This window comes from Planococcus citri, chromosome 1 (genome assembly GCF_950023065.1).
Source record: "Planococcus citri chromosome 1, ihPlaCitr1.1, whole genome shotgun sequence".
In the NCBI taxonomy this organism is placed as follows: Eukaryota; Metazoa; Arthropoda; class Insecta; order Hemiptera; family Pseudococcidae; genus Planococcus; species Planococcus citri.
Window position 1 is genome coordinate 55,479,380 of NC_088677.1, and position 20,191 is coordinate 55,499,570.

The 20,191-nt window shown below is 34.5% G+C and overlaps 4 protein-coding genes across 7 annotated transcripts; 1 reads left to right on the forward strand and 3 right to left on the reverse strand.

Moving 5' to 3' along the window:
- Positions 1 to 115: 115 nt before the first annotated feature.
- Positions 116 to 3,939, reverse strand: LOC135832899 (tyrosine-protein kinase Shark-like). 2 transcript variants are annotated; one of them, XM_065346433.1, is made up of 15 exons: positions 3,798 to 3,939; positions 3,646 to 3,732; positions 3,294 to 3,434; positions 3,056 to 3,220; positions 2,811 to 2,995; positions 2,648 to 2,735; positions 2,426 to 2,584; positions 2,147 to 2,349; positions 1,917 to 2,075; positions 1,648 to 1,849; positions 1,478 to 1,578; positions 1,253 to 1,402; positions 904 to 1,184; positions 705 to 831; positions 116 to 637 (listed from the first exon to the last, which is right to left on the reverse strand). In XM_065346433.1, exons 2-15 carry the CDS (start codon positions 3,716 to 3,718, stop codon positions 449 to 451), a joined length of 2,223 nt encoding a protein of 740 aa, XP_065202505.1. In that variant the 5' UTR covers positions 3,719 to 3,732; positions 3,798 to 3,939; the 3' UTR covers positions 116 to 448. The 2 variants fall into 2 exon arrangements, with proteins under 2 accessions (XP_065202505.1, XP_065202504.1); XM_065346432.1 differs by having other exon boundaries at positions 3,646 to 3,870.
- A 211-nt stretch (positions 3,940 to 4,150) lies between these two features.
- On the forward strand, positions 4,151 to 5,700 carry Lipt1 (Lipoyltransferase 1). The gene is made up of 4 exons (XM_065346438.1): positions 4,151 to 4,770; positions 4,853 to 4,960; positions 5,045 to 5,252; positions 5,331 to 5,700. Exons 1-4 carry the CDS (start codon positions 4,279 to 4,281, stop codon positions 5,675 to 5,677), a joined length of 1,155 nt encoding a protein of 384 aa, XP_065202510.1. The 5' UTR covers positions 4,151 to 4,278; the 3' UTR covers positions 5,678 to 5,700.
- Positions 5,701 to 5,851: 151 nt separating this feature from the next.
- Positions 5,852 to 10,552, reverse strand: LOC135832897 (uncharacterized). Of its 2 annotated transcripts, XM_065346430.1 has the most exons (5): positions 10,218 to 10,552; positions 9,703 to 9,801; positions 9,441 to 9,594; positions 8,289 to 9,268; positions 5,852 to 7,919 (listed from the first exon to the last, which is right to left on the reverse strand). In XM_065346430.1, the coding sequence occupies exons 4-5, from the start codon at positions 9,250 to 9,252 to the stop codon at positions 6,112 to 6,114; spliced, it is 2,772 nt and encodes a 923-aa protein (XP_065202502.1). In that variant the 5' UTR covers positions 9,253 to 9,268; positions 9,441 to 9,594; positions 9,703 to 9,801; positions 10,218 to 10,552; the 3' UTR covers positions 5,852 to 6,111. The 2 variants fall into 2 exon arrangements, with proteins under 2 accessions (XP_065202502.1, XP_065202503.1); XM_065346431.1 differs by lacking the exon at positions 10,218 to 10,552 and having other exon boundaries at positions 9,398 to 9,594; positions 9,703 to 9,984.
- A 5,643-nt stretch (positions 10,553 to 16,195) lies between these two features.
- On the reverse strand, positions 16,196 to 19,892 carry LOC135832904 (uncharacterized). 2 transcript variants are annotated; one of them, XM_065346441.1, is made up of 4 exons: positions 19,526 to 19,892; positions 18,513 to 19,444; positions 16,528 to 18,310; positions 16,196 to 16,436 (listed from the first exon to the last, which is right to left on the reverse strand). In XM_065346441.1, exons 2-4 carry the CDS (start codon positions 19,429 to 19,431, stop codon positions 16,427 to 16,429), a joined length of 2,712 nt encoding a protein of 903 aa, XP_065202513.1. In that variant the 5' UTR covers positions 19,432 to 19,444; positions 19,526 to 19,892; the 3' UTR covers positions 16,196 to 16,426. The 2 variants fall into 2 exon arrangements, with proteins under 2 accessions (XP_065202513.1, XP_065202512.1); XM_065346440.1 differs by having other exon boundaries at positions 18,513 to 19,447.
- Between the last annotated feature and the right edge of the window lie 299 nt (positions 19,893 to 20,191).

The following is a 20,191-nucleotide window of genomic DNA, read 5'->3' on the forward strand; positions in this document are numbered from 1 at the left end:
TCCATTTTGTAAACGAGATAATCGTTTCAAGATCATAATCTCCTAAATTGAATAAAATCACTTTCTTGATAGCTTTCTCATAACGAGACCACTAATCATAAACTTGAGCATAAAATCATAATAACAAATAATACTTTATTAAAAACATGTATCACGAATAATGGTTACATACAATATAATGGTATAACGTTACAATAAAATTATGATACATTTGAACAAATAACAATAAATAGGTAATAAAACACATGAAAAACTATAAACTTTGTTCGTTTCATAAAAATTCACACAAATCGTACAAAATGCTTTTCAGTCAAGATATTTCCTGTCCTCTCCCAATGAACCACGAAAGGAAACAATCCTATTTTGATCTGACAACACTGAGAAAAGAAAAAAAAATGACTAGATCCTTTGGTGACATACGATTTAACGGTAGAATTTGGACGATCGATCAATTAGAAATATTCAACGATTCAGTAACATTAACGTATTCGGAAAATGTGAATTTCTGAACGAGTTCCGAAAACGTTGGTCTGTTACGTGAATTGTATTCCCAACATTGTAGCATTATTTCATAGATTTCCGCAGGACATCTTTTTGGTTGAGGTAATCTTTCTCCTCGATCTACTAAATCGATTACCTGAAATAATTTGAAAATTATTACATCATCATTGATGGACTACTATTTCAGGTGTATTATTGCCTACCTCACTTCCTTTAAGTGCACCGTAGGGCTGATCCCCGTACGAATACATTTCCCATAAGGTTACTCCAAAACTCCATACGTCACTTGCACTTGAAAATGTTCCAAAATTGTATGATTCTGGAGCATACCTTGAAAAAGAGTACAACAATATTTACATATAAGATGATACCTTTCAAATATCAATTTGTGAATTTACTAACCATTTAATAGGCCAACGTCCTCCACTTGTAGCTCGGTAATATTCTCGATCCGAAGTTAAGGTTCGAGATAAACCAAAATCGGTTATTTTAGCTTGGAACTTGGTTGCTAATAAGATATTACGAGCGGCTAAATCACGATGCACAAATCTCTGCTCTTCCAGATACTGCATACCACGAGCTATTTGATTAGCCCAAATTTTCAGTTCGTAATTGGGATTCACTTCGTGGGGCTTTTTTAATAAATAACACAATACCGAACCCAAAGTTACGAGTTCTTGAACCTGGAAAACAAACTGGTTGAAAATATTGTTCCGAATAAAATCGAAATTCAAAACGAAACGAATCTAACCATTAGTAAATTCGGAGGCTCAGTACAGATGCCTATGAATTTCACGATGCAGGAATGATTCAATTTCATCATTACGGCAGCTTCTCGAAGGAATTCGTCTCGACTGGATTCGGCGATGTCTTGACGGAGAGTTTTTACCGCAACTTCTTCCTGTTATCATCAAAATTGACAATTACTGATTCGTACATATTTTTAACGAACAAATAAATAGATAGTTTTTCATACTTCGAATCCTTCTCGAGTTTGTAAAATAGCTCGGTAAACCGATCCAAATTCCCCTTCACCAATTACATCTCTCAGAATGATGTTGTCTCGTGGAATGGACTCTAGAAATCAACCATAATTTTAGAAATGAAAATCTTCACGTCGATGAATAAAAAGTAGTAAGGATGTACCGTCAGTCTTATTATTTTTTTCTTCGACAGATTCAAAATTTTCCGCCGGCGGAGTTTCCAGAGGAACGAGTGGAATAGTTTTTGGTTTAAAGCTCAATGGTAGCGTAGCTGTATTATGAATGCTTAGATTTTTCATATCACTCGCGTCCAGCATACTACTTTTACGTGGAGCGTTTCTAGTAGGCCTAGGTAAAGTGGAAGACTGCGCAGAGTTCTTCGATTAAAGATACGAAAAGATGGGCGAAAATATGACGTGAATGTTTACTCACCAGACTAGGATGTGGCGTATTTGGTAATGGAGGACCTGGAGTTGGAGGCACCGGATTTTGCAGTTTTATAGGAAGGCCGTCCGCCATAGTCATATAGTAATCGATTAAATGCTCTAGTGAATCGACGTATGGTCCATCGTCAATATAATAATAGTGGTCCTAAATTCGGAAATTTTTTATTAAAATATTCATCAACTTTCTACTTTTGATACCAAAACATTGATAATCACCTGCATATGAATTTGGAAATTATATGGTTGTTCGAGATAAAGCATTGTCAATACGTAACCGCTGTGCCCGCTATAACGTACTAAAAAGCTGCCATCAGGATTACCAATAAAATTTTTCAATGTTTCGATGGCTTGGGTTCTGCCCAGTGTGCCATGATACCAATCAGATTTTCTAGTTCTGGGCGTAGGAGCAGTAAAATGTTCTACAAAAACCAACACATAGGAAATTGGTCATACGGGTAATCGGAATACTTATTTGATAACTCAGACAAAACATACGCAGCAAATCGAAGCACTCATTGTGACCATTTCTTCTCGCCAAATCTGCCGGTATTTCGTTAAAATTAGTCCGAGGCCTGAGAGGAGCGTTTAATGATAACAATGCCTCCACGCAGTCGATATATCCTCTACTTGCAGCGTCGTGTAAAGGGACCCAACCTAGAAGAAATTTGATCATCACGGTGCTCTTTTTCGATACATGAATACATTAGGCCTGTTTACCAGTTTTGGAATTTCGCATTTGTACGTTGGCGTCGCCTTTTTCAACAAGTATCCGTATGGTTGAAGGAGAATTCCGATGACAGGCGTACTATTTCGAGAAAAAAAGAAGCTAAATTAGAACCAGTATTTCAACTTTTGACACGACTGTATCGAATATACAAACATGTAGCGGAGTATTTCCTTCGGAATCGCGACAGTTAACGTTTGCTTTGCTGGCTATGAGCATTTCCAATATATCATTTCTATTCACTTTACAAGCTAGGTGAACTGCAGTCTGCCCTTCTTGATTCCTTGCTTCCAAATTACAATTTACAGCTTTCAGCACTGCCGTAACCACCTTAATGTCTCCTAGAAGAATAATAAAAGTTCAGTAGACGTTCTTTCAAAAATCGCTCGTAAATTCGTTACCTTGTCTGGTAGCTCTGTGAAGTAAATTAGTTCGGCCATGTAGTCTAGTTTCAGGCGGAGGTAGATCTTTAGGGATGGGATTTTTCAAAGTAACATTCAATCCACGATCAGACGTTTGGTAATATTCAATCAGCGTTTCCAGACCATGGGAGATGGTTTGTTCGTCTGAAATTAGAAAATTTAAAAATGTTCTTTGTGCTTGAAAGATATCAATCAGCAAAGATTTGAAAATACTCACCGATGGAGAAAAATGCGTCATTTTGGTGTTTTCTAATTTGGAAATGAATAACTTCATCATTCGATAGCACCGACAGAACATAATCTCCTGACGACGAGTTGCTATCTCTAACCAAAAAAGTTCCATCGCCGTCATTGGATTCTGGAAAAATTCGTCGGAAATTACTTCAAAACACTGGGTTTATCGATGACATCACAAAGAATACGAAGTTGACGAATTCAAAAAAATTTACTAACTAATTTACCTAACTAAATCCTTGGTTAAGCTGCTAAAAAGTGAACAAATTTATAAATTTATTCGTGAAGTTTGGCATCTAAAAATCCCTAGGCATAGTAATGATAAGATATTTTACCTTTCAAGAGTTTCTCAGCGTCTTCTCGTGATAGTTTACCATGGTAAAAAGCGATACGACTGTCGTAATCCATGTTCACTTCATGCTCTGCTAAGCGAATAAATTAAAGGTTAGCTACCACTATTGAAAGTTTTATATAATAAATTAATTACTTTTAATTTAATTTCATGGAACATGGAATTTCAACAAGTGAACAATACAACACCACCACGACAACACAAAACACAACACAACACACACACAAAAACACAAATACGCACAGGGATGTTCATTTTTAATTTCAAATGTCTCGTTTTTGGGAAGCAAATTAATTCGAAATTCGAATAGTCTTTAAACACGAATGAAACAGAGAGGTATTTTAAATTTTAATACTATGAAGCATTCTAATAACATTTTGTTGATTTTTATTTAGTCAAAATTGACTAATAAAAAAGTCGCGAATCAATTTTTTTTCACGAGCAATGAATATTGTGTCATGGCAAACACTGCGAAACACATTTTTTTTATCACAAAAACATTGCGCGTTTTTAATGATAACGTAAAGGTGACTCGAAATTCGAAAATTACTTTTTCAAATGTTTCATTTTAAATTATACGCTCAGTAATGCAAAAAGTAAATTTTAAGGCAAGATAATGAAGCTCCCCATTAGTATAATTTTCAGAAAGAAAAACTACAGAAGTAAAGCTTTCCTAGCAGCGTTTAATTGCATCCATCACCAGCTCAAGTATTCCAGTTACCTTACTAAATCTGTATTTGTATCCGAAAGTAACGATATCTTCGCCAATCTTGCATTAGAAGATTGGTTCTATCAACATTATGACTTCACTCAGCATCAAGTTCTATTATTATGGCGAAATAGAAATTGTGTAGTTGTAGGAAGACATCAAAATCCATGGCTGGAAACTAACCTGAACTCCAACGACGATTTAATCGTTGCTAGAAGAAACAGCGGTGGAGGAACTGTGTATCATGATATGGATAACTTGAATTTAACCTTTTTTACTCCTCGGGATTTGTACGATAGAAGACATAACTTGGAGATCATAACGAATAGTGTGAAGAAAGAATGGAGTCTCGATTGTGAGGTCAATTCGAGGGATGATATCGTTTATGAAGAGTTTAAGGTAGAAACCCCATGATCGTTTCATTCAGTGTATATTGTATTTGAAGATTCTGATCACATTATTTATGTGTACAAAATTTCAGATTTCAGGGACTGCTTCTAAATTGAGTAGAAAAAGTGCATATCACCATTGTACTTTACTAGTCGATGCGAATAAAAAACGAATGTCAGCAGCATTGCATAACTTTCAAGTACGTTGCACTCAATTTACGTATCATGGTTGGAATTCAAGTCATTTAGCTACAGTATTATGATGAGATTATTTTCGTTTGTAGAAAAATATCATCACCAATGCTACAAGAAGCACTCCAGCTCCAATCTTGAATTTGAGAGAATTGAATCCATCTATCACCATCGAAAGATTGATGACTGTTGTAGGTTTACAATATATGCGAACTATACCCTCTATCAATACCAAACAAATCGAAAGCGTGAAAGCAAAAGGATTTCGTTTTGTTTCTCCAGAAGAACGTTATTTTCCTGGTATGTCTATGTACTTAATTTAAATTTCTTGTTATTTTGAAACGTGGTGGGTGAGTTTTGAAAATATCTATTTCGTAGGACTGGATGAAAAAATTGAAAATTTCCAATCGTGGCAGTGGAGATTTGGTCGGACACCTAAATTCACTGTTAAAGCATCTTCATCGATGTCTGAGATTTTTGCGAAGAGTGTATCATCAGAACAAACAGAAATCGATATAGATGTTGAGGCTGGAATTGTGAAGAATATATCCGTAAATGTACCCCCATCATTTATTCCATTCGTGACGAACGATGAATTGAAAAATGTTACCATGTCGTATGTAGAACGACAATATTCAGACGATTTGCTATCAATAGTCAAAGAACACGTGTTTCAATTATTTCGGAACAAAGTGAATGACCAAAGATTATCTAATGTTCTTTAATAAATGTTATTCGTTGTCGTCAATTGGTTTACAATGTCTCTTTTTCGTAATTTTAAGGGGTAGTATGACATATATTTCCGGTTGACGAAATAAATTTCACGAGGAACCATAAATTCTCTTTCATACTTCAAAGTTTTTTTCCCATTATTTTCATTTTATTTTTTTCAAATGAGATAGAATCCAACTGAAACTTTATTTTTTATCAATTCTATTTTCGATTGATATCTAATACCTTTAAGAACAAATACAATGACTAATCTAATGAAAAACATAGGCTAACAGGCATTCACACCAAAAAACTATAAATATTATGAATAACTCAAGTACCTAGGTACCTACTTCTTAAAACACACGCAATACAGTAAACTAATTCACAACTTAAGCTAAAAATAAAGACAGTTTTTATGAGAGAAAAAAAAACAAACAACGCGATATTAGTCTAAATATCTATTCATTATGACATGAATGGCAACAATACGATCTACATCTGCCGGCAATTTTTGAACCACCGACCATTCGTTGAGAGTAGGAGAAAACAAATGAACTTCGTTTTCTCTCGATAGGTATAAAATGTCACGTCCATGATTGGTAAATTGTACCATACTTTTGCACGAATTTTCTATGTTGCTCCACTTTTGGGATACATTATGGAACACTAAAGTTTGCGATTCGAATAGAACGCTCAGATCTTGATTAATGACGTTTACTTGTGAGGGAATGTTGCAAAATTTCAGCGAACCTTCGGCGTCTCGAGTTACCTTTACTGAAATAGGAATGTCGGGCATTGAAGTCCACGTCTTCAGGGTGAAATCAAAGAAACTGGACTTGTTGACGTAATTATTGCTGTTTAGCTCTCGTTCGACAAACGTCTTGTAGAGTTTGTTCCCATCACTCGTATACAACGAATTTTCAGTTCTTGTACCATTCAAAAAAGTAATCCATCGGTTCAGTTCGACGCAATATTTGAGCAAAATTTCATCTGTGCAAAAATATACTTCACCGTTGCAGTTGAGAATCGTGTACTTGAAACGTGAATTCATTTTCACATTAGTGGCCAGAGAAATCATCGTGTTTGTAGGAAAATGATACACTTGAAAATGAAACTGGTCGTTGATATTGAATAGAATAAATAATCGGGAGTCGATCATAGTTGCTGAACTTTGCCACTGTGCGTTAATTCCTACCTGAGCTAATTGCACAATTTTGTTGAAATTCATATCTACGACGGTCAAAAAGTGAGCTTCATCGTTGAGTAATTCGACGTTGGAATGACATTCGCTAACCGTTTGCAATTCACGTTCTCCAGGTTCGTTTTTCACTTTTTTCGAGCATTTCAAAATAAACCTAGGTTTCTCGTCTTCATTATTCAAACTGCAGTCGACAACTGAAGGAATAAGCGTGGCAGAAGATAGAATTCTAATCAACTGGTTTTTGATGTATTGTTGAGAATAATTGTCCGAATTCGAAGGAGTTTCCAAAGATGGCTCAATATCTGTCATAAGATTTCGATTTATAGTTTTGGCTATCTCGATAATAAACTCGTATCGATTTTTTACGTCGTGGTAAATCCATTTCGAACATAGATCGAGAATTTGATCGGGATGGTCGATTTTTAATTCCGGCAGCTTGATTATTTCTTGCAAAACGAGTAAAGAGACATCCTTGAACTGCGGGTGTTCGCCAAGTTTCAGCCATGAGTTAATTATCTGCTTGACTAGCTTGTTGTACATATCCGAATACTTGTCATTCATCTCACAAACGAACAGAAATATTTCGAAGAGGTAAACAGGGGAATTGCGAGCCATTTCCGACATTTTTGAAGCACAGGTTTCAAAGAGCTGGTCCAATTGTAGGAATTTACTACCCTTGTACAAACTCATCAGTTGAGTGAGGGAAGTAATCTCGACATCTTCGTAGTAAATGTATCGGATTATAGTTTTGAAGGTTACTGGATCAATCTGATCGATAGAGTATTCTTGCATTGGAGCTTTCTGAGGTCTCATAGTAGAAATTCGCTGGGTATGTATTCCAATTGGTATGAACAGGTTGTAAAAATATCGAGATGCTGATAATAACTTGATACGATGCAATTTGAAAATCGTCCCTTGAACATTAATCGCAACATCGCATAAGAATTCATCTTTCAGAAATGTCTTCCATGCAGCCGTTTCATCAATAGGATTGCAGATGTGTTCTTGCGAATCCACTTTGCACAATTCAATTTTCAAATTGGACGGGAGCTCTGTGGGATAAAAAATGACACGAATGTTAAAAATACGAGTAATTACAATGATATATTTTGGGAACGATAAGCTAATCACCTAAACCTCATAATTGATAGGTAGAATAAAGAGATGTTTTCTGCGAAGGCAGATCGCTTCAAGTAGGCACTTCCATGCTTGAATTTTTTTTATATCCTTGCCATAATTATTGATATAAAAGTAGGAAAACATGTGTATTTTTTCAATTTTCATTAATAAGAAAAGTACCCACTACTGTGCAAATGAATAGAACAAATAGGTATCCACGAGTGAAATTTACATGGCAGTTGAGTTTAAGTGAGGTATTTGCATCAATACGTAGGTAAGATATAAAGTACATCGCGACTCACCGTAGCTGACTTTTCCGTCGTAAGAAAGCAATTCGTTGAAATATTTTGTCACTTCAGGTATTCCAGGTACATTTGGAGCACTAATTTTTTCCAACGATCTCATCATTAAATCTGGATTCAAATCACAATATGGCAGAAGATCGAACCGATATTTGACCGCGTTCACCAAATCTTTCAGGTGTATTATTCTTGTTTTGAAATCTTGACAAATCCACTCAGCGCAAATCCGACCGATCGTGTATTTTTCTTGCAAACTATTCGTTTTATGTAACAAAATCAAAATGAATAATTCTTTCTCCAGTACAATTTTTGTACATACTTCTCGATAAATATGCAAATGATCGGACAAAAATTTGGCAACGGTAGGTAATAAATAATTGTGATGATTATCAAAAGCGGATAAGTAATTCTGCAAATAAATAATATCATGGTAAGATTCCACGTTCGCTGCGGTCTTTTCGATGAGGTTTTTAATGATTCTCAGATCAATTTCCATTTCCATTTGGAACACGTTGTGAAACAGGATCAGGTAATTATTTACATTGATTGTAGAATTTAAATCGGCCTTTCCATACACAATTCCGAAGAAGGTATCAATAAGGCGATTCCCACCTTTCAAATGCTCGCTTAAACGTTGTCCGATCAACTGTTCATCTTTACCTTGAGGTGCATGAATTTCAAAAAAAAATCTCAAATATTTCGATCTCAGTGCGAGGATTACACGATCAAATAGATATTTTTTGCCTCGGATATTGAAACAAATATCGCCGAGAATACTGGTCTGCGAGAATTTTTTCAACAACTTCGAACAGTTTATGCGGATATTTCTGTGATCGATCGATTCGTTCATCTTGACTGTGAAGTTCTTCCACGTTTGGCTGGAGTTCTCGTTGAGATTTGGATGTGTTGCGTGTTCGGTGCAGCTAGTGTTAGATGAAGGTTTGACGTCAGTTTCCATTTTCATCAAGTCCGAGATTAGGCTGCAAGTACAACCAATTTAGAATTAAAATATATTAATAACAAATAACGATAGGTACATTACTACAACTACCTACTAAATTTCATTCAAGACAGATTGTTATAACTAAGAAGTTGTAACCAATACTTACATTGCACTTTGTACAATACAGCCTATTTGATTACTTCACTCACCTTCGTTAATAAGTGATGAAGGAATCACTATTTCAAAAGTATTCCTAGATTAATACTTTTGGTATGAGGTCTGCAAGGGTTGAAAAATTCGAATCTTATGAGCTGATGACGAATTAGGACCAAATACTCGAACAAAACCACATCGGTATCAAACCTGAAAAATTTTTCATCGTTCAAGTACAACTTACCCATAGGTACAAGTAAACATTTTGAAATTCACACCGAATAATTATGATTAGGCCTATTAATACAAATTAATTACCTTTCGTGTACTACAAACTACAATAACTGAAGTTTATTACAAAACCAAAGTACAAAACACACACTTCATCAAATCTTCGAAACATAAAATTGAAAACACCTATTAAACAGAACAAAACAACGTGCTTATTTTCATTTTCTCGCTTCTCGCTTTCAAGAAAACACGTGAACACGAACAAAACTCTGCGCAGGCGCCCTCTGCGTGTGAGAACCCGATGTGAAGTGTGATCAACTACAGGCAACTACAGGGTGCCCAGAAATATCGTGAACCCTAAACATTAAAAATATAGGTTGCCCGTTGCCGGTTGGCAACGTGAAATAGATGCATATGATTGGTGGAATGTTATCTCTCCAGTCCAACAACCAATCATGTGCTATCATTATTATCATTCACTGTGACCAACCGAAATATTTAGCAGAAAACCTTTTTAGGGGTTCACTCACGATATTTCTGGGCACCCTGTATCGCTTGAAATTTTCAGATCAGATCAGAATCATGATTGAATACTTACTTACTTGCTTATTGATCTGATTATTGGAAGTTCATCATGATCGTAAAAAAGGTGTTGATGCATTACCTAACATGGCATTTCTTGCAGTGCATTAGCCGATTAGCGTTAAGGGTATTCTTTACACCGTTATCAGTGAGTGCGGGTGATGGTTGCATACCAGTTTTTCCTTAACATGTATGTTTACATTTGATGATTCAACTCGCGAACGACCAAAAATCACGAACTGCAGAGGTGCATTTCTTTTTTCTATTCATTCACAGATAGACAATGGTGCATACTACACAACCCACTTTCAACAATACACACCCTCTTCACCCCACACTTACATAGTTTTTTAAATGGTCTAGCTTCGTGTTGTGCAGTACATATAGGTTTAGTGTGATACATTCAAGAATGACTTTTACTACAGGTACTGTACACCCTACCCCTACCCTGCTGTGTATTTTTATACCTATATTTCTCTCAACTGTCTGGTTTTTTTTCTGGCAAGTCGCATGCGGCTGTGGTTGCACTCACAGGGTTATAGATAGGTACCTACAGTAAGTAACAATACAGTAAGCTGAATTAGAAAGAAGAGAGGACATACTCATGTGAAATATTGAATTTTCGAGAGTGATTCTCATGGGATTTTTCACACTGGTCTTGAGAAAAATGATTAAACGTACAGCTTTCATGTATTCTTTTTTTCGTAGAAAAAGGTGAAAAAATAAGAAAAATTTTCAACCAAAAATTGATTTACGTACAAAAAATTGTTACATGATGGAAAAAATTGGCTCCATTTTTTTTTTTTTTTTTGAAATCAAAAAACAGCATTTCAGAAGCTATGAGTATAAAGGTCCATCTCTGATATTTATAGTAGATAGGTAAATGATCGTTCAGTTGACAAGTCAAAATTGAGCATTCTATATTTTTCAAAAATTACCTATTTGAAAAGTGAAAAGCGCAACCTCTCGTAGAAAAATTAACCATAGTACATAAATATCAATAGGTACCAAGAGATTTAATGCTATATGATCAAAATGTTTTTCAATTTCTGGGTCAATATTCTTTCTTATAAAAAATGGGGCTAATGATGTTATGAGCATATGTTCGCTGCGCGAATGCGCGCATTTATTGCTCCAAAATTTTTGAGCAAATGCGCGAAATATGCGCGAGGAAAGAAGCATGTGACATATCAAAATACTCGTCAGAGGTCACTATTAACGAATAAACCAATAAGAACACTATCAACTTGAACATTTTTTTTTCATTCCATAAAAATTTTTTGGTCAAGAAGAATGAATTTTGATTTTATTTGATGTTCTTCAGAAAATTCTTCTTTCTCCCCTTTTTTTATGATGTCCTGTTTGCTTGACACTTTGTACTCGCTATTTTTTATTTTTAAATCGATGGAACAAAAACTTTGAGACTCCCTCTTCTGAAAAATATTGAGGTATTTTTGAGAAAATAATTTTTTTTTCATATTTTAAATCAAAAATGCTTCCCATTTATCCTTCCCTTATTTTTAAAAATTGAGTTTCAAAAAATTGTCTCTCAAGTGGACTGGTGATAAATTTTGGGGGAAAGATTTGAACATCTGAAAATTTTGAATTTCAATTGAAAAAAAAAATTGAAATGCTTTCTTAAGTAACTAGTGAAAAAAATCGATAGTAATGATATTGAGCCTTCCTTCTTCCATTTGAATAAAATTTGAGATATTGTCTGTTTTTGTCTTTTTTTCTATTTTTCAATAATAGAACACAAATTTTAGGAAAAAATACGGCCTCTTCTGAAAAATATTAAGTGAGGAAATGACTTGTTTTTCCATATTTTAAATCAATAATTTTTGAATTTCTTCATGATTCTTCCCTTATTTTGGAAGTTTTAATTTCGAAAAATTTTCTCTTGAGTGATGATGAATTTGGGGGAAAAGATCTAAACATTTAAATATTTGAATTGAAAAAACATCGAAATTGTGGCAAAATTTTGTAAATGAAAGTTATGGATCCTTAATTTGGTCATGAAAATTGTTTATGAAAATGTGACGCAGAACACAGCCAGCGATACACAGCATTTAAAATGGTACCATGTTGCAAAGTCGATTTAAAAAAAATTTAAATTTGCGAAAAAATTCGATTTTTTGATTTAAAACATGAAAAAAGTTTTGATAGGTGAAGTTGACCCATTTGACACCTATTTTTACCTATCTGTTGAAAAAGTTTAAAAAAACCCCTTCACTCGATGAAATAAACTCCTCGCAAAAAATCAATCAAAATTTGAAAAAATTCCAAAAATGAACGAATTTTTATTTTTTTGTTGTGAGTGTAATTTTTAACAACTGTTTCATGAAATACGTCAGAAAGAGGTCTCAAACTTTTTTTTATGTTTGAAATTGAAAATTGAATATTTTTGAATTTTGATTTTTTGTGAGGAGCTCATTTGATCGAGTGAAAGGGGTTTTCAACTTTTTCAGCAGATACGTAAAAATAGGGGTCAAATGGGTCAACTTCACATATCAAAACTTTTTTTCATGTTTTAAATCAAAAAATCGCATTTTTTCGCAAACTTTAAATTTTTTAAAATCAACTTTGCAACATGTTACCATCCCAATTTTTCAATATGTTGTTCAGCATGAAAAGTTGTCCATAATATATTTTTTTCAGAATTTTTGAGAGTCGGAACGATATGAAAACTACACTTTGAAACTTTTTGAGCTAATTTTTTGTACGAAAAGAAGTTGCAACACGGATTTTTATGATATCACTAAAATGCCTTTCAAAACCACTATACATAACTATTGGGAAAAGTTCCATTTTGGTAGGTATCGCGGTTCTCAAGTAATCCACTGCTGAAATGGATGATATTTCAAGTTCACTGAAAACGTTGACACCTGCTGGCTGCCTTTGAAAATGGGCTAGACGGCTGCGATTTGCGCCATGGGTCATCCCTTCGGAAGGTTTTTCCATAGGAAAAATTTCAAAAAAATCGCCGAACCCACCCTACCACTTCTTGGTCCAATTGACGTGGAATGACCCACCAGCTTTGTGGTCTATTGCAAATGAATGTTCTTTTTAGACATGCCAATTTTCCTCAGAGAGAGGGAATTTGTCAAAATATGTAGGTATTGTATTTTTTTTCTTCTACCACTACCACCACCTCAAACCAAAACATCGAAAGATGTACCTTACTTTCTGAAACTGGGGAAATATTTTGGAATTCAATTGTGTCAGTTTTTTTGCCAATTTCATAACCTCGAAAAAATGTTAGAAGTTTTAGGCAATATTTCATTTAATTATACTTAGTACAATCAGAAACTAGTGCTCAAATAATAATAATTTCAACTTACTGATGAAAAAAAAATTGTTTTACCAAGAAGTGGAGTAATTATTAGTCAATTACAAATCAGAAAAATTTCCCTGCTAAAATTGGAGTATTTGAAAAGAAAATCAAACAAGCCTATAGGTGAAGTGAGAACTTGAGTTTTTAAAAATTGATAATTCAAGAAGTAAAAAAATTATTTTTGACGGTCAGAAAAGTCTATTTTTCAACCTTTGATACCTATTTAAAATAAATTTGAACAAAAATGTTCAGAAAACACAAACTTAAAAAAAACAAACTTCATAGGTATATACCTACCTATGTACTTACTGAATTCATAAAAAAGAATATCTTTCTATAGGTACTATTTTTAGTTGATTACCTTACCTCAAATTTTTATGATTTTCACTTTTTCAAAAAATTTCCAGAAATTTTATTTTGGAAAGAGAATCCTCAAAATCGCCCTCGCTTCGCTCGAGAAAAAACTTTTGAAATTGCATATTCAAGAAGTAAAACAAAATTTTGACAATAGGAAACAGAAATAAAACATTGTCAAATTTTTGCAACGTAGACTGTTGAGTGGATATTAGGGAGTTTTTAAAATTGTTTTCCATTTTTTATTTTTTGAAAAAGAAAAATATCCATAATTCCTTATTTTTCTCCAAATTTTACCATCCATCAAGTTTTCCGCTGTAGGCGACCGCCTAGTCTCAAATCAATCGACAGTTCGACACTCGATACCCAGACATCCAGTAATCTCAGAAGCAGTGTTGGCAAAACGAAATTAATTTCGTTTCGTTTTTTATAACGTTATGTAAAATGGAACAGCAATTCGTTTCGTTTCGTTTTCGTTATGCCTCCGATTTTTTTTCGTTACGTTTCGCGTTATGCCTTTTTCTATTTCGTTTTTATTTCGTTTTGCCTACTTTTGCTCAAATTTTTTCGTTTTCATTTCGTTATGCTTTAAAATAACGTTATGCCTTATGGAAACGTTTTACCCTATGATAACGTTTTGCCTTACAATAACGTTTTGCCTTGTAATAACGTTTCTAGAGTTTTAAAACAACTTCTGTGAAGTAATCATTGCATATTACTGGCAAAGAATACTATAAAAAACGAAAAAAATGTGGAACAAAACGAAAAAAAGGTGACACGAAAGTAAAGAAAGGTGAAACGAAATGAAAAAAAGGTGAAACGAAACGAAAAAAGGTGAAACGAAAAAGTAGGTAAAACGAAAAAAAAAAACGAAAAAAACGTTTTGCTTCTCGAAAATCCGTTTTCAAAACGAAACGTTTTAAAACGTTTCGTTTTCATCATAACGTTATTTTCTTGGTCTGTATTTCGTTTCGTTTTCATTTCGTTTTCGTTTCGTTTTGCGTTTTTTTAACGTTTTACGAAACGAAATAATTTCGTTTTGCCAACACTGCTCAGAAGTAAAACCGGTTTAATACAGCAAATCTCTGAAGAACGAAACTACCCTTCTTGAAAACGTCAAACACCCACACACACCCTCTACATTTTTTAGGCTGAACTGTAGCTTGGAATGTTACATGTCCCGCCACCCGCTTCCGTCTATATGAGTACTGAACTTTTTCGTCTAATTACTCCGTAAGTTTCAACTTTTTGAACAAATTTTTTTTACAGTATGGTTCAAAAAAATGAGATCTAGCCGCGTACGTCGCCACATTTTTGATATAACCCTTCAGTTGCCTGCTTGGCTGCTCGCAAGTTACTGCTTTTCAAAGCTTTTTTTTGAGAAAAATAATTGATAATTTCGAAAAATCGCTACGTACGCCGCTAGATAAAAGCATTAACGTCACATTAAAACAAACCCCATTGAAATCGGTTAAAAATTCGCGGAGTAATTAGACGAATAAGTTGAGCATTTTTCCCGAATATAACCTACTGATAACAAGTGTAAAGAATACCCTTAACTTATTCAGCAATTTTTTTTCCTTCTTTAAATAGGTAAGTACATTTCAAAAATTTGTCGAAAATCAAAAAACTGACTTGAGCGATTGACCGATTGAAAAATAATATACTTTGGTATTGATTAGATTTTTCAGGAAAAACACACACAAGTAACGTCTTTATTTTGATTAGCGGTCGAATAAGATTCAAAACTAAAAAGTTCCTTTCTACAATACTTACTTACTTACGATTATTTTGAATCATCACAATCACAATAAAAATCAGTTTGAAAAGCGGACCGTCAATTATGAAATTGGAACAGTCTCGAAGCTCGGATGATCTCGTCCCATAAAACATGCGAATTGTGCTCCACGAGTGACGAGACGACTTTTGAGAAGCACTTCCCTATATACCTACCTACCTACTTGAAACATGGAAACTTTCATCTATATGGAACAACTACACATTTACTCCTGATCGGTCATTTTTCATTTTCACTGTTGACATTCATCTTCATCAGGTTTCAACTCAAGAGTCAAGAGAAGACCTATACCTACTCGTATTACCTACCTACTCAATTTAATTCCAAAATTCAATCACAATTTACAGAATTTTCTTCATTTGCTGGAACTTTTCAGGTTAGTGAGAGAAACCAGGCTTTCATTTTAAGTATTTTGTTTCTCGAAAAATTTTGTGAAGGAGTATATCGTAGTTTTCTTTTCAGCAGACAGAGAGGACATTGATTTTTTTGAATCGCAGCGAGATGAGAGTAAATCAATTTGAAACTTTTATTTTTCGTCACTTCTACTCTTGATTAAAACTAAGAAAATATCCACGATAGGTATAAAAAAAAACTGGATAAAAAAAATTAACAATAACACGAGCAAGTAGGTATTCTAAAACAATAACTCGAATACATAATATAGTACCTATGTACTCGAGTGTTTCTTAAAAATATAGATAGGTAATACATAATGCATAGGTACGTATCTTTTGGTAAATTTATCAACGATATCTAAAACAATTTAAAACACAAAACGTTCCTTCTTAGTACTTACAAAAAAACTTGATTAACATTATTCAACATTTCAAAAACGTCTACCTACTCATTAATGTGATGTATGGCAATAATTCGATCGAAATCTTCTGATAATTTTTGCGCCAATGTCCATTTATTGGATATGGGAGAGAACAAATGAGCTTCATTTTTTCTGTTAACGTACACGATATTCTGTCCTTGACTCGTAAACTGTACGGCATTTTTACAAACATTATTTATACTGTTCCACGTTCGAGCCATGTAATTGAATACAAACGTCTTCGATTCGAATAGCACGCTCAGATCTCGATTGATGATGTTTATTTGTAAAGGGATGTTGCTGAATTTCGTAAAACCTTCGACGTCTCGAGTAATCTTCACAGGAACAGGAATATTAGGCATTGAAATCCATTTCATTATGCCGAAATCAAAGAAACTCGACTTGTTGACGAAAGTATTACTTTTCGGCTCTAGTTCGACAAACGTCCTGTAAAGTTTTTTTCCATCACTCGTAAACAACAAATTTCCGATTCTTGTATTACTACAAATAAAAGTGATCCAACGGTTCAGTTCGACGGAATATTTGAGTAAAATTTCATTTGAGCAGAAATATACTTCGCCGTCGCAATTGAGAATTGTATACACATCATTCGAATTCATTCTCACATCCGTAGCTAACGTAGTCATTACGTTCGTAGAAGGGTTGTACACTTGGAAATAGAATTGCTTATCGATATTAAAAAGAATGAATAGTCTTATATCGATCATGGTTGCTGAACACTGCCACCGGGTATTTTCTCGTATTTGAGCTAATCGAATAATCTCGTTGAAATACACATCCACGATGGTCAAAAAGTTCGCTTCGCCGTAAAGTAATTCGTCGAAATAGTATTTTTCGACTGGCAGCATTTCGAGTTCTTCATTTTCCGGTTTAGGTATTTTCTTCAAACACTTTACAATAAAACACGGTGTTTTTCCAAGATTTGATCCGCAAGCAATAGGTGATGGAACAAGCGTTGTCGACGATAGAATTTTGATCAACTGTTCCTTGACGGATTGTTGAGTGTGACCGACCGAATTCGAAGGTGTTGCTAACGGCAGTTCAATATCTGACGTAAGATTCCTGTTTATGGCTCTGGCTACTACGGTGGTGAACTGATACCGATTTTCAACATCGTAAAAAATCCATTCTGCGCATAGATCGAGGACGTGATCCGGGTGATCGATTTTCAACCGCGGCAGTGCAATTATTTCTTGTATGACACGTAAAGAAACGTCTTTGAAATGCGGATCTTCGGCAAGTTTCGGCCATAAATTAACGATGCGTCTAACCAGAGAGTCGTACAACTTCGAATATTTGTGATTCTCGCAAACGAATCGAAAAATTTCGAAAAAGTAAGCAGGAGCGTTACGAGCGAAATCCAACATCTTCGAAGAACATTTATCAAAAAGGTCGCTCATCTCCAAGAATTCAGAACTTTTGAATAAATTCATCAGTTGAGTAAGGGATGTTATTTCAATTTCTTCGTAGTAAATGTACCGAATTATGCTCTTGAACGTGACCGGGTCAATCTCATTGATCGAAAATTCCTCAATTGGAAAGTCTGATTTTTCAGTCAATTGTCGGGTACGTAATTCTGGATGAACGAGTAGATGGTAAAAGAATCCGGAAGCTGATAATAACTTGATACGATGTAATTTGAAAATCGTTCCTTGAACATGAATCGCAACATCGCATAAAAATTCGTCTTTTAGGAATGACTTCCAAGCGTTTATTTCATCAATGGGACTGCAAATTCGTTCTCCGGATACTAAGTTGTACAATTCAGCGTTCAAGTTGGCTGGGAGCTCTGCACAATAAAAAATCACGAATAACATTTAGAAATTTGATTAGGCCTAATTACTAAATTTACATATGTAACATGATAAATTTTGGTCAGTTGATTTTTGGTTAGGTAAAAATTATCAGAGCTATCTGCTTAGGTAATTTCGTGTGTGATACAAACATGAAAATGCATACCTATAGGTACTAGAAGTTAGAATTGAACTCACCGTAATTGGCTTCTCCGTCGTAAGAAAGTAACTCATCGAAATATTTTTCGATCTCTGGTATTCCGGGTTTACCTAGTGGGCGAGTTTTTTTCAACAATTTTATCATCGATTCTGAACTCAAATCACAATATGGCAGAAGGTTAAATCTGTATTTCGTAGCGTTGACTAAATCTTTCAAGTCTTGAATTCGATTCTGAAAATCTTGACAAATCCATTCGGCGCACATGGTACCAATCAAACGTTTTTCATATAGATTATAACTTTTATTCATCAGTATCAGAACGAGTAATTCTTTCTTCGAGACGTTTTTCGATAACATTCGGTAAATTTTAGGCAAATGATGGGATAAAAATTGGACGATTGTCGGTAATAAATGATTGGAGCCCATGAAATCACATAAAAAACGTTCAAATTCGATTATATCGAAATAAAATTTCACTTCTGGCTTGATGTTTTCTTCCAAAAACTGTTTAATGATTTCCAAATCGATTTCCATTCCCATAACGAACATGTTGTGAAACAAATTCAAGAAGTTATTTTTGTTCATCGCCGATTTTAAATCTTTACCATAGATGATGCTGATTAAGGTATGAAGGCCATCTTTACCACCTTTCACACAATCGAAGTACGCTTTGGGTTTTTGGAATGAGTTTACGTCGTCGCCGTTGTCCTGTGTTCCGAAACATACACGGAAGTAATTCGATTTCAAAGCGAGGATTACACGATCGAGGATATATTTTTCGCCTTCAACATTGACGCACATATCTCCAAGAATACTCGTATTTGGATCTTGTAACAAATCCAAACTGTGTTTTCGGATATTCGAGCAATCGATCGACTCGTTCATCTTGAATTTGAAATTTTCCCATTTCTGATCAGTGCAGCTGGATGAAGGTTTCGCCGTTTCTATTACCGACATATTTTTCAAGATTCTGCTACAAGAACGATCCAAAAATTAGTAACTTTCAAGGCATTTATCCATTACACCTAATCATTGAACTTTTCTCACTTACCTATGGACGCCAATGGTTCAGTTCAGTGATGAAGTACCCTCCTAGTACCTGCGTATATCTTGGATGATTTTCTTTCAAGGATCAATCAATTCGAATCTTGAAAAATCAATAAATCATACGAAACAATAACGGTTTTACGATTATTAATCACAGTTTAGATTATAATTATCATACTCGAATGCAAAAGTAAATGCAATACATGCAACATATCAATCGATAACGAAAACGAACACAAAGAAAAAGAATACAAAAGACGACAAAAAGATGTGATGAGTGAGGGTGGGGGTGAGCAACGTCGCATCGGCAATTCGGCATACGATCGGGACCAAGAGGCAAGATTGCGAGGACAGTACTGTACTTCGATAAATCACATAAATCATTGCATTTAGAATTATGACAGACAGTCGCAGTATAATAGGGAAGGAATGCACCGCAAAAGCAAAGAATCGATTTTTTGAGAAACATGAAAAATAAAAATTGAAAAAAAAATGAAAAGAAAGTATTGTAATTAAGCATTAAATTTTTTTACTGACGATGTGGCGAAGAGATTTGCCCTTTTGCAAATATGACATGAGTCATGAGATAAATAATAGAAAAATGGAGATGCTGAGATTGCGAATGATTTTGTGATTTACATGAAAATTATTCCGAATAGGTAGGTATAGG

Excerpts from the sequence above, each read along its gene's own strand:
- LOC135832899 (XM_065346433.1), bottom strand. The coding sequence starts at position 3,718 with ATGGATTACGACAGTCGTATCGCTTTTTACCATGGTAAACTATCACGA. Across the intron at positions 2,736-2,810 it reads AAGGAAATACTCCGCTACAT|TACGCCTGTCATCGGAATTC; the intron begins GTTTGTATATTC and ends TTCTCGAAATAG. Across the intron at positions 1,850-1,916 it reads ATACGCCACATCCTAGTCTG|TCTTCCACTTTACCTAGGCC; the intron begins GTGAGTAAACAT and ends AACTCTGCGCAG.
- Lipt1 (XM_065346438.1), top strand. The coding sequence starts at position 4,279 with ATGAAGCTCCCCATTAGTATAATTTTCAGAAAGAAAAACTACAGAAGT. Across the intron at positions 4,771-4,852 it reads TCGTTTATGAAGAGTTTAAG|ATTTCAGGGACTGCTTCTAA; the intron begins GTAGAAACCCCA and ends ACAAAATTTCAG. Across the intron at positions 4,961-5,044 it reads CAGCATTGCATAACTTTCAA|AAAAATATCATCACCAATGC; the intron begins GTACGTTGCACT and ends TTTCGTTTGTAG.
- LOC135832897 (XM_065346430.1), bottom strand. The coding sequence starts at position 9,252 with ATGAAAATGGAAACTGACGTCAAACCTTCATCTAACACTAGCTGCACC. Across the intron at positions 7,920-8,288 it reads CGACGGAAAAGTCAGCTACG|AGCTCCCGTCCAATTTGAAA; the intron begins GTGAGTCGCGAT and ends TTTATCCCACAG.
- LOC135832904 (XM_065346441.1), bottom strand. The coding sequence starts at position 19,431 with ATGTCGGTAATAGAAACGGCGAAACCTTCATCCAGCTGCACTGATCAG. Across the intron at positions 18,311-18,512 it reads CGACGGAGAAGCCAATTACG|AGCTCCCAGCCAACTTGAAC; the intron begins GTGAGTTCAATT and ends TTTATTGTGCAG.